This window comes from Hemibagrus wyckioides, linkage group LG15, assembly GCF_019097595.1.
Source record: "Hemibagrus wyckioides isolate EC202008001 linkage group LG15, SWU_Hwy_1.0, whole genome shotgun sequence".
Classification (NCBI taxonomy): domain Eukaryota; kingdom Metazoa; phylum Chordata; class Actinopteri; order Siluriformes; family Bagridae; genus Hemibagrus; species Hemibagrus wyckioides.
Genome location: NC_080724.1, coordinates 1,660,001 through 1,671,669, shown reverse-complemented (window position 1 = coordinate 1,671,669; position 11,669 = coordinate 1,660,001). Strand labels below are relative to the sequence as shown.

Below are 11,669 nucleotides of genomic sequence, written 5' to 3'. Positions count from 1 at the left end.
ACAGGAAGCGCATAAACTTGCTTGCAAAATAATTTGGTGATGAGACAGTGTGAAGGTGCAAAGTGCAGTAAGCCTGTTCCTCAATAACAGGGTAAAACAGGACTACTAAATTGTGCATAACAAAGCTGTATCACAGTCAGTAAACTTTAGGATTGTTGCCAAAGCCTTGATATCTCTCCATCCCATTATCTCCATCAGTAGATTAGCAGTGGTCACATACAATTTGCTATGTTCTCTCTTACTAAAAAAAATGATGTGTGTAATAGATTGTTGGAAAAAAATATTGAGATGGTTCATCAGCATCAAGGATATTGTTGGGTCTGGACTATGGTGTTCTTTCTCAACTCAGTTCTGTCACTGACACCATCCAGACTATCAGGGAGCATACAGTATATGTAGATATACCTCATTTTATTCACTTTCGCTAAAAACCTCACCATTAGATGGCAGCAGCATACAGTGCATTGTCTCACTGGCTCACTGATACTAGCATACAAAAGTGCAAACAGGATCTAGAAGGTAAGATACACTGATCAGGCATAACATTATGACCACCTGCCTAATATTGTGTTGGTCCCCCCCTGACCTGTCGAGGCATGGACTCCACTAGATCCCTGAAGGTGTGCTGTGATGTCTGGCACCAAGATGTTAGCAACAGATCCTTTAAGTCCTGTAAGTTGCCAAGTGAGGCCTCCATAGGGCCTCCGTAGGCCCTCCATGGGTGAAGTGGTTTTGTTATTATTACATGAAATTGATGACTCCAAAATACATCACCTCACATCATTGTAGTGCTTTAAAATAAATCACACTGCAATATACAAGAGGAGGAATCCCTGCTCACAGAGATCCAGTTAATCTGTTACTCCGCTGTTCTAGGTGGAAATGAATGCTCTGTGTGGGTGAGGTGTGAACACTGAAGATGACTAAAAATGACATATGTTGCATTTTGATGTACACCAATTTTTATATAGTGTAAGGGTTGTGAGCGTAGTCTGTTTCCCTTCATTTGTAATTCAAAAAGTTCAGAGGAAAAATAAGAGAGAGAGAGAGAGAGAGAGAGAGAGAGATTAATCATCATCAGTGTTTTATTTGAAAGACATGGATAAAACTTGTTGAATGAAACTGTGAAGCAGACACATTAGTACAGTAACAGTAGCATATAAATGCAGTCTAGCTGTAGCAAGGGACAAGGAAAACACTATTCTAGGTGTTTTTTCTCTGAATAAAGTCTAGTGTGTAACCAAAATGTATAACATTTACTGTAATAACACTGTTATTGATAAAGACAGTGTAATTATATAATAGAGTAATAGAGTGCATATCCATCATACGACTGATGCTAAATACTGACGATATACACTGATCAGGTATAACATTATGACCACAGAGAGGTGAAGTGAAGACTGGTGAATTCCTTATCATGACACCTGTTAGTGGGTGGGATATATTAGGAAGCAAGTCAACATTTAACAACATTCAACAAGCGTAAGGATTTGAGCAAGAAGGACCAAATTGTGATGGCTAGACCACTGGATCAGAGCATCTCCAAAACTCTTGTGGGGTGTTCCCGGTCTGCAGTGGTCACTGTCTATCAAAAGTGGTCCAAGGAAGGAACAGTGGTGAACCGGCGACAGGGTCATGGAAGGCCGAGGCTCACTGATGCACGTGGGGAGAGAAGGCTGGCCCGTGTGATCCGATCCAACAGACAAGCTACTGTTGCTGAAGAAGTTAATGCTGGTTCTGATAGAAAGGTGTCAGGATACACAGTGCAGGATGGGTCAGGGCTGTTTTGGCAGGACCAACACAATATTAGGCAGGTGGTCATAATGTTATGCCTGGTTAGTGTAATAGCACTGTTATAGAGTTAATGCATATCCATCATAAGACTGAACATTGAAGCCATTGACAACAGACCTTTCTATTCTGCAAAGCCTGCATGTAATTACAAGCTAGGTGAAAGTGACCTGACCCTGATGAGCAGAAAATAATAAAGTTATAAACTAACAGGTCAATGAGCAGACATAGGCTGCTAAACACAGCAACAGGAGAAAACATCATGATTTTGCACAAGGGCAATGAAGAGGTACTGAATTCTCTGGAATACTGGTCCAAGTTGAGTTTAAGGATTAAAATGAAAGATGGATTCTTATTGCTTTGTTCATGTGTAACACCAATACACTGTACTATCTGTATACTCCACTCATAGTCCAGTACTTTCACTCCACTGAAGACATATTTAAGTGCTAAAAGAGCACTGAACCTTGAAATACTGTGCATTTTTTAAATGTCACGAAGGATGTATGTGTGAATTAAGCAAAAACGGCCATGGAGTGCATTTCATTTTCTATGTTCCTCATTCATTAGAGAATAATACATGTATTCCACTACAACACCGAGCAGCAGACATAAAGAGTGGCATGATGAAGATGTTCACCACACTCATCCACAGGGACTGAACACAGGGTAAACAGGTATGGCAGACCTGTACACAGGGCATCACACACCTGAGAAAAAGGAAGTGAGGAACAAGACAGCTGTGAGAAGTTTATTACATGAATTTATATGATATTTGTATCTGGTATTGCTGCAACAAATATGCATTGCTTTTCATAGAGCATAAAATGTGGAAGGTGTGAGATTTCGGAAGATAAAGCTTACCAGATGTGTAAGCAGGCCAGCAGTGCAAAAAGACAGCCAGAGAGGCAGGAAATGGGGACTGCGAAAAGTGCCGTGAGGCAACGGTAACTCCAGATCCGTGCTGACTCAAACCCAATGCTACTGTACACCCAAACACGTTCATAACTGTGTGTAGAGGCTGGCTCAGCCAAAACATCACTGAAGTCCATCTGTAGTATCAACAAGAGGAAGCAAAAAGAGGCAGTGAGAGAAAAGAATAATCATGTGTAACTGAATATGAACACATTATTTATAAGGAACAATATATATATTATATATATTTATACAGATACTGTTCATTTTGCTTGGTATAATATGGATCCTGAGGGACAATCAGGTCAGCTAGAGGTTTTTTAGAGATGTGAAGCTTGTGGGCATGAGCAAGCACGCAGATAATAAGCTTGTGTAACCAAAAAGAATCAGAAATGTAAACAGCATTACAGCATTTATGTAATCACCCTTAACAACCATAGTGGTGAGACCGCCCATGCTGTAGGGTTTAGAGACAGTGTCACTGAGGAAGAGACAGGAGTCAGAGCTGGAGGTAGCAGAGCTGAAGATGTTGAGGTTCTCTTTGGGAGTGACACGGTTGGACAGGATTTGGAGCGAGTACATCAGAGGGACGGCTCATGTTGGACGTTTGGGGGACGTTTGGGAGGCCAGATTAAGATGGTTTGGACATGTTCAGAGGAGGGAGAGTGAGTATATTGGTAGGAGAATGTTGGAGATGGAGCTGCCAGGCAGGAGGCAAAGAGGAAGGCCAAAGAGGAGGTATATGGATGGAATAAATGAGGATATGAAGCTAGTGGGTGCAAGTGTTGAGAATGCAGAAGATAGGGATAGGTGGAGAGAGATGATTCGCTGTGGCTACACCTGAAGGGAAAAGCCCAAAGAAGAAGAAGGAGGATAGGGTGGGGCTGTGTTTTAAATCACTACTTAATTTGTCCAGAAATAGAACCAACTGAATTTATTATAAATTGCTGAAGGTGTGTACAAAAAAACAGCAATTAAACACACAGGCTCACACGCTAAGCAAAAAAAATCAGAACTAAATCTAATGCTGTCTTCAAGTCCTGTTAGAAAAATATTATAATAACGAGGTGAAAGCAATGAAATGATGCCACAATGCTGTAATCATTCAGAAACTCATATTTTTAATGTGTCATAATCTATCTTCTGAGCAGGACCTTCTGTGTCATGTTACCTTGGAACACCTTGGCATTTAATGGTGGTGAAAACTTTGCCTATGGTAAATCTAGCCGTCTCACCCTCAAGTGGTTGTTGACTCCATAGGGGTCTCTGGTTTCACAATGGCTTATGGACGCTAGGGAGCTGGAGCAGAACTGTGGTGGTGGAGTTGGTGTGGGATGTATCTCCATCGCTTCTTCATCATAGTCATCATCACTGTCATCATCATCATCTATCTTGCACTCCACCAAATACTCATCAGACATCATGGTGACTATATTCATATACAAACATACCATCAACTCATTAGTACATTCTTTAGTGATTTTCAAAATTTACAAGGCTGCCTGAACAAGTAATTGGTCTCCTGTATTATTAAGCTAATTTAGGATGTGTGAATGCACACAGGCCTATTCATCAATTATATAAATAACTAATGCAGACAGGCGTATTCATCAAGTAAATAAATAATTATATCCTTTCACTGGATGAAAAACATCATGACAGGAAGTGCTGACTGTAAGAGATTATACACCTGATATAACAGCTGACATCTTCAGAGGACTGGACTTACCTTACTAACACGTGAAAGTGTAATAAACGCAATATATGATTAGATTGATATAATACACTGATCAGGCATAACATTATGACCACCTGCCTAATATTGTGTTGCTCTCCCTTTTGCTGCCGAAACAGCCCTGACCCGTCGAGGCATGGACTCCACTAGATCCCTGAAGGTGTGCTGTGGGATCTGGCACCAAGATGTTAGCAGCAAGTCCTGTAAGTTGCGAGATGGAGCCTCCATGGGACTTAAAGGATACTTTTGATAGATACTGACCATATATCTATTATCTATTATATCTATCAAAAGTGTCCTTTAAATCCTGTAAGTTAACACCTTCAGGGATCTAGTGGAGTCCATGCCTCGATGGGTCAGGGCTGTTTCGGCAGCAAAAGGGGGAGCAACACAATATTAGGCAGGTGCTCATACTAACTGACATAGCCTTATTCACTGATGTATATATTTATCTGCACTTGTTCATTTGCACATCTATCTATCTATCTATCTATCTATCTATCTATCTATCTATCTATCTATCTATCTATCTATCTATCTATCTATCTATCTATCTATCTATCTATCTATCTATCTATCTATCTATCTATCTATCTATCTATCTATCTATCTAGTATATGGAAAATACCACAGATTAATGATCTTATCCAGTTTGGAAAAGCTGTGAACATTAATATCTACGAAGTTTCATGCAGGTCATTTACAATGTTTTGTGGTAATAAGTTAAAGGAACTGGACCTATGGGATAATCCGAACATGTTCCTCTATTAATTCTCGGTTGCAGGACAGCTGCTTTGGCTGAACAGTCTGTATGAAATGTCTTACTTACAGGTCTGGTCACATGCTTTCTTTACTGTGGCTTTCCATTCTAACCAGTTGTCATTAAATCACATTACTCTAAAGTGACTGATTCATGTACTTACTAAAAACAACGTATCTTAAATCTTTTATTTCTGTTTTTTGTGTTTTAGTGTCAAGTTAAGCGGAAAGGGTGAATATTTTCTCACTTACCCGCTGCAGTTTAGTCCTGGTATACTCCTGTACAATTTATATCTGCTGACACAGGTCCCACTTTATAATATGATAAGCAGATAAGATGCATAAAAATATCTTGGTCTGTAATACAGTATAAGCTAGAATGCAGAAGAAGAAGAAGAAGAAGACATGACAGAGTCCCGCACTTTTTTTTTTTTCCCTGACCACTCGCCTGTATCATATAGCATGAGTGTCAGTCAAGTGTGGTGTGTGAAAGCATGTGTCTGTGCTCAGGGAAGAATTAGTAGGGGGAACATTGGGTTATTTTGGGGAAAGGAATGACTGAGCCTATAGAGGAAGAGAGATCACATTACAACTGAATAGACAATCCAAACACACACATACACACACACATTTTATTTTAGGTAATCTACTAAAAATAAAGAAGGTAGCTACACTATATTGCCAAAAGTTTTGGGACACCCCTCCTTCTCGTCCAACATCAGTGCCTGACCTCACGAATGCGCTTCTAGAGCAACGGTCACAAATTCCCATAAACACACTCCTAAACCTTGTGGAAAGCCTTCCCAGAAGATTTGAAGCTGTTATAGCTGCAAAGGGCGGGACAACTCCATATTACATTCATGTGTATGGAATGGCTCGCAGTCTCCACTCTAATTCATCCCAAAGGTGTTCTATGGGGTTGAGGTCAGGACTCTGTGCAGGACAGTCAAGTTCCTCCACACCAAACTCACTCATCCATGTCTTTATGGACCTTGCTTTGGTCACTGGTGTACAGTCATGTTGGAACAGGAAGGGGTCATCCCCAAACTGTTCCCACAAAGAGCATGAAATTGTCCAAAATGTCTTGGTATGAAGCTGAAGCATTAAGAGTTCCTTTCACTGGAACTAAGGGGCCGAGTCCAACCCCTGAAAAACAACACCTGAACTCAATGATCTGGAGGGGTGTCCCAAAACTTTTGGCAATATAGTGTATCTCAATGAACACATATTACTGAGTGAAAGCTTTTACTCGACAAATGATGGCCGAGATACCGTGTAATATCTAATCTTATATAAATGTGCCTTTGTAAATATTTGGTGAGTTATTAAACACGGACACAGAAAACTCAGATGTATTTTAGAATGAAATCCATCATTTATTGTGATAATATTGCAAGTCATACAACAACAACAAGTCATGATGTAACACATTGGTCATTATGTAACACATTATGAAACACATTTTCAGAAAGGATATAGGAGTGAGTGGCACAAAAAAAAAGAAAAGAAAGGTGTAGCAGATATTGACTAAAAGGTCCAGTCAGCTTGTAAGGCAGCATATATACCTACAATACTAACACAAATTTCATGGTGTTATTTCCTCCCTTATATATATATATATATATATATATATATATATATATATATATATATATATATATATATATATATATATATATATATATATATATATATATGTGTGTGTGTGTGTGTGTGTGTGTGTGTGTGTGTGTACAATCTCCGGGACCATAAATTGCTGAGGTTGCTAAGGTTTTTTAGTCTAATAATTTCCTTAATCTTCCAGTAGCTTCCTGTATGGAATGCACTTAGCTAGCTTGTCAGCCTGATAGGACTGTGAGATGCTCATCCTTGGAAGTGGCACAAAGACCAATTAAGCTCATGTTCATTGCTTCAGTTAGCAAAAACTGACAGACATGAATCAGGTCCAGTCAGACCTGCTTGTGTATGCAGCTTTACAGGCTAAGCTGCCTTTTAATCAATATATCTATTTATATATCTATTTATCTCCCCCTTCTGAGTGGTGTAAAGCAGGAGGAACCCATCAGAGGTGTTCACAGAGGTTTAGCAGGAAGTGAAAGTGCTGCTGTTCTACCTGTGCCTTCGTCCGCTCATTCACAGTTTGGTCAATCATTTTGCCTCCAACATCTACAACATTTCTTCCCGTATCTCTGCCTCACTCTCTAGCTGCTTCTGAGCTATCAAAGGTATCATATACACTCGTCTTTGAGGATCTCCAGCAGATGTTTTGCGCATGACAAAGATAAGTTGTTTGTGTGCGGCGAAGTGAAGCACTTATTTTGGTTATCGCACTATTCCTACATGAGAAGTTTTCACACGTGTGTTTGTGTGCACGTGTCACTTATTGCACTTCTTGTACAATGATCTTTGACTTGAAGATTTCACATTACACAGATGAGTACATAAAGACTATGGGGTGGGTGGGGTGTGGGGGGATCACGCTAATGTATGGAGTAACCAAAACCAGTTCTTTCCCCTTACTGCCTGCTCTATATTTTCCTTTTAAAACGCTTAATCCAAGATTAAACTGCATAATCTATCATTTTCAATGTTTTAATACATTTGTTCTCTCTCTCTCTTTTTTTGTTTGTTTTTAAAGGAAAGGGATTTGTCTAGATTTTAATGCAACTCCACGTCTTTAGAAATATTTCTTAAAAAATAAAAAATAAATAAAAAATTCAATAAGGTCAGGTCAAACAAATATAAACGTCTAACAAAATGAAAAGTAAAACAATGAATTGTTTAACTTGGAAAATAAAATAATCATTAAAAAAAAACAATTACTATAAAAATATTAATTTTCAAAAAAATAGTTTAGTCTATTCCAGTTGCAGCCAGAATGGAAATTTATATTTATAGCGGTGTTCCTTCTCTGAGCAATAGGTGACAAACTTGTCACATTAATGCAATAAAGCAGTGGATTTTCCAGTTTGTAGAGAGAAACCAGTACACTACCATAAAATACTGCCTTCCAGAACTGCTTTTAACATGGCCTCATTAACGCTCACATTATTCCCCCTTAAAGGGATCAACAGCACATTTAAGGTGAAAGCAAGATGATGTCTTGGAGAGATTTAGTTAAACACTACTATATAATACACTGATCAGCCATAACATTATGACCACTGTGGTGGTTCCCCCTTTTGCTGCCAAAACGGCCCTGACCTATCGATTCATGGACTCCTCTAGATCCCTGAAGGCGTGCTGTGGTATCTGGCACCAAATTGCTAGCAGCAGATCCTTTAAGTCCTGTAAGTTGCGAGGTGAGGCCTTTATACAGGACTTAAAGGACACTTTTGATAGATACTGACCACCACAGACCGGCAACACCCCACAAGAGCTGCAGTTTTGGAGATGCTCTGATCCAGTGGTCTAGACATCACAATTTGGCCCTTTTGGTCAAAATCACTCAAATCCTTACACTTGTCCATTTTTCCTGCTTCTAACATCAACTTTGAGGACAAAATGTTGACTTGCTGCTTAATATATCCCACCCAGTAACAGGTGCCATGATGAGGAGATCATCAGTCTCATTCACTTCACCGGTCAGTGGTCATAATGTTATGCCTGATCAGTGTATACCAGAAATTGACCAGAAGACACAAAAAAGATTAGTTCAGATTGGTTGCTACATAGCCACATAGCAAGCAAGTGCTCTTTTCTGTTTGAAAAGACTGGGTACCACGTGTGAAGTGCTGTTCCAAGGGCATGTTAAAAACAGTACACGAATGCAAGAAAAGAATTGAGGTACTCCACTGCACATCACTATAATAAATGATCATTGGAACAGGGGCAAAAACAAATGATAGAAAAAGGTTCTACATTACCGTACCATTACATTTATGTTAAGCACAAACAAAACCAGTAGCATGACCAGTGAGTAGTTTCAATACCATTATGAATGACTGGCTGAGTCACTGGCACTACATGAACCAAAGTCACTTTTCATAAACAATTTTTTTTTTTCAGAATTGAGGTCTCACAAACATCATATTATACTTTTAGAAAAAATATATTAATCTCTGCTGTGTGGTAGATCTTTCCCTTGCCTTCCATTCATGCATTTTCTGCTCTTTCTTTTATCCCTCCTCCATCAGTCCTGCTGGTCGGAGGGTCTGAAGAGGCCTCGGCTGCGCAGGCTGAATCCTGCTGCCTTCTTTATGGACTGCCGAGAAGGTGCACTGGATGCTGAGGAGGAGGAGGATGAGGAGGAAGTGGAGGAAGAGGGCATAGCTGGTGAAACATTGCTGTCTTGAGGAGGCTGCCGGGAAAGGAGCTCTTTGAATACCGAGTTCATCTGCCGGGTGACTTCCTGAGGGGGTTAGAGAGAGAGAGAGAGAGAGAGAGAGTCAAGTCAGTTGAGTCAGAGTTACTTCAGTTGTTTGAGATGAAATCCAGCAGCTCTTTGCAGATCACTGTAAGCAGTTCTGCTCTATATACTAAAATACAGTAAGCTGGAAAATGTAGTTAGACCTTATCAACTGACTGCACTGTCTGTCTCTCTGCTGTTCCTCCAATGGGCCTGACGCTGTCCAAAGTATGTCTCCTTTCCTGTAGACTGGAAAAAAAACATGTTTATAGGGTCAATCATTTGTCTCTTGTTCCCATTTAAATAAATGTACTCAGTAATTATTTATTTTGTGGTACAGTGAAGGAAAAAATGATTTGCTCCCCTGCTAATTTTGTACGTTTGTCCACTGACAAAGAAATGACCAGTCTATAATTTTAATGGTAGGTTTATTTGAACAGTGAGAGACAGAATAACAACAAAAATCCAGAAAAACACATTTAAATAAAGGTATACATTGATTTGCATTTTAATGAGTGAAATCAGTATTTGACCCCTTCACATAAACCCTTGTTGGCAATCACAGAGGTCAGACGTTTCTTGTAGTTGGCCACCAGGTTTGGACACATCTCAGGAGGGATTTTGTCCCACTCCTCTTTGCAGATCCTCTCCAAATCATTAAGGTTTTTGAGGCTGACGTTTGGCAACTCGAACCTTTAGCTCCCGCCACAGATTTTCTATGGGATTAAGGTCTGGAGACTGGCTAGGACACTCCAGGATCTTAATGTGCTCCTTCTTGAGCCACTCCTTTGTTGCATTGCCCGTGCGTTTTGGGTCATTGTCATGCTGAAATACCCATCCATGACCCATTTTCAATGGCCATTGCCCAGTCCTGTCCCCTTAGCAGAAAAACACCCCCAAAGCATAATGTTTCCACCTCCATGTTTGATGATGGGGATGGTGTTCTTTAACATCTACAACATCTCTTCCCGTATCTCTGCCTCACTCTCTAGCTGCTTCAGAGCTATCAAAGGTATCATATACACTATATTGTAAAAGTATTCGCTCACCCATCCAAATAATCAGAATCAGGTGTTCCAATCACTTCAAGGCCACAGGTGTATAAAATCAAGCACCTAGGCATGCAGACTGTTTTTACAAACATTTGTGAAAGAATGGGTCACTCTCAGGAGCTCAATGAATTCCAGCGTGGAACTGTGATAGGATGCCACCTGTGTAACAAATCCAGTCGTGAAATTTCCTGGCTCCTAAATATTCCACAGTCAACTGTCAGCTGTATTATAAGAACATGGAAGTGTTTGGGAACGACAGCAACTCAGCCACGAAGTGGTAGGCCACGTAAACTGACGGAGCGGGTCAGCGGATGCTGAGGCGCATAGTGCGAAGAGGTGGCCAACTTTCTGCCGAGTCAATCGCTACAGACCTCCAAACTTCATGTGGCCTTCAGATGAGCTCAAGAACAGTGCGCAGAGAGCTTCATGGAATGGGTTTCCATGGCCGAGCAGCTGCATCCAAGCCATACATCACCAAGTGCAATGCAAAGCGTCGGATGCAGTGGTGTAAAGCACGCCGCCACTGGACTCTAGAGCAGTGGAGACGCGTTCTCTGGAGTGACGAATCGCGCTTCTCCATCTGGCAATCTGATGGACGAGTCTGGGTTTGGCAGTTGCCAGGAGAACGGTACTTGTCTGACTGCATTGTGCCAAGTGTAAAGTTTGGTGGAGGGGGGATTATGGTGTGGGGTTGTTTTTCAGGAGCTGGGCTTGGCCCCTTAGTTCCAGTGAAAGGAACTCTGAATGCTTCAGCATACCAAGACATTTTGGACAATTCCATGCTCCCAACTTTGTGGGAACAGTTTGGAGCTGGCCCCTTCCTCTTCCAACATGACTGTGCACCAGTGACCAAAGCAAGGTCCATAAAGACATGGATGACAGAGTCTGGTGTGGATGAACTTGACCTTGTCTTTAGAAATATTTCTTAAAAAATAAAAAATAAATAAAAAATTCAATAAGGTCAGGTCAAACAAATACTTCAGGTAAGGTAAACTTCAGGCAGGCCTGTACATGATCTTTCCTGAGCAGGGGGACCTTGCGGGCGCTGCAGGATTTCAGTCTTTCA

At 40.6% G+C, this 11,669-nt stretch overlaps 2 protein-coding genes across 4 annotated transcripts in view; both read right to left on the bottom strand.

Annotated features, from left to right (window-relative positions):
* Positions 1-1,088: 1,088 nt before the first annotated feature.
* Positions 1,089-5,684, bottom strand: cav4b (caveolin 4b). Its single transcript, XM_058410319.1, has 4 exons — positions 5,456-5,684; positions 3,945-4,138; positions 2,659-2,846; positions 1,089-2,504 (listed from the first exon to the last, which is right to left on the bottom strand). The coding sequence occupies exons 2-4, from the start codon at positions 4,131-4,133 to the stop codon at positions 2,354-2,356; spliced, it is 528 nt and encodes a 175-aa protein (XP_058266302.1). The 5' UTR covers positions 4,134-4,138; positions 5,456-5,684; the 3' UTR covers positions 1,089-2,353.
* A 2,097-nt stretch (positions 5,685-7,781) lies between these two features.
* The window catches only part of arhgap4b (Rho GTPase activating protein 4b), a 26,478-nt gene continuing 22,590 nt past the window's right edge, over positions 7,782-11,669 (bottom strand). For all 3 annotated transcript variants that reach the window (XM_058409985.1, XM_058409986.1, XM_058409987.1), the window contains exons 23-24: positions 9,716-9,800; positions 7,782-9,554 (exon numbers count right to left, since the gene is read on the bottom strand). In XM_058409985.1, coding sequence (XP_058265968.1) covers positions 9,336-9,554; positions 9,716-9,800 — 304 coding nt within the window. In that variant the 3' untranslated portion in view covers positions 7,782-9,335. The remainder of the gene's footprint in view (positions 9,555-9,715; positions 9,801-11,669) is intronic.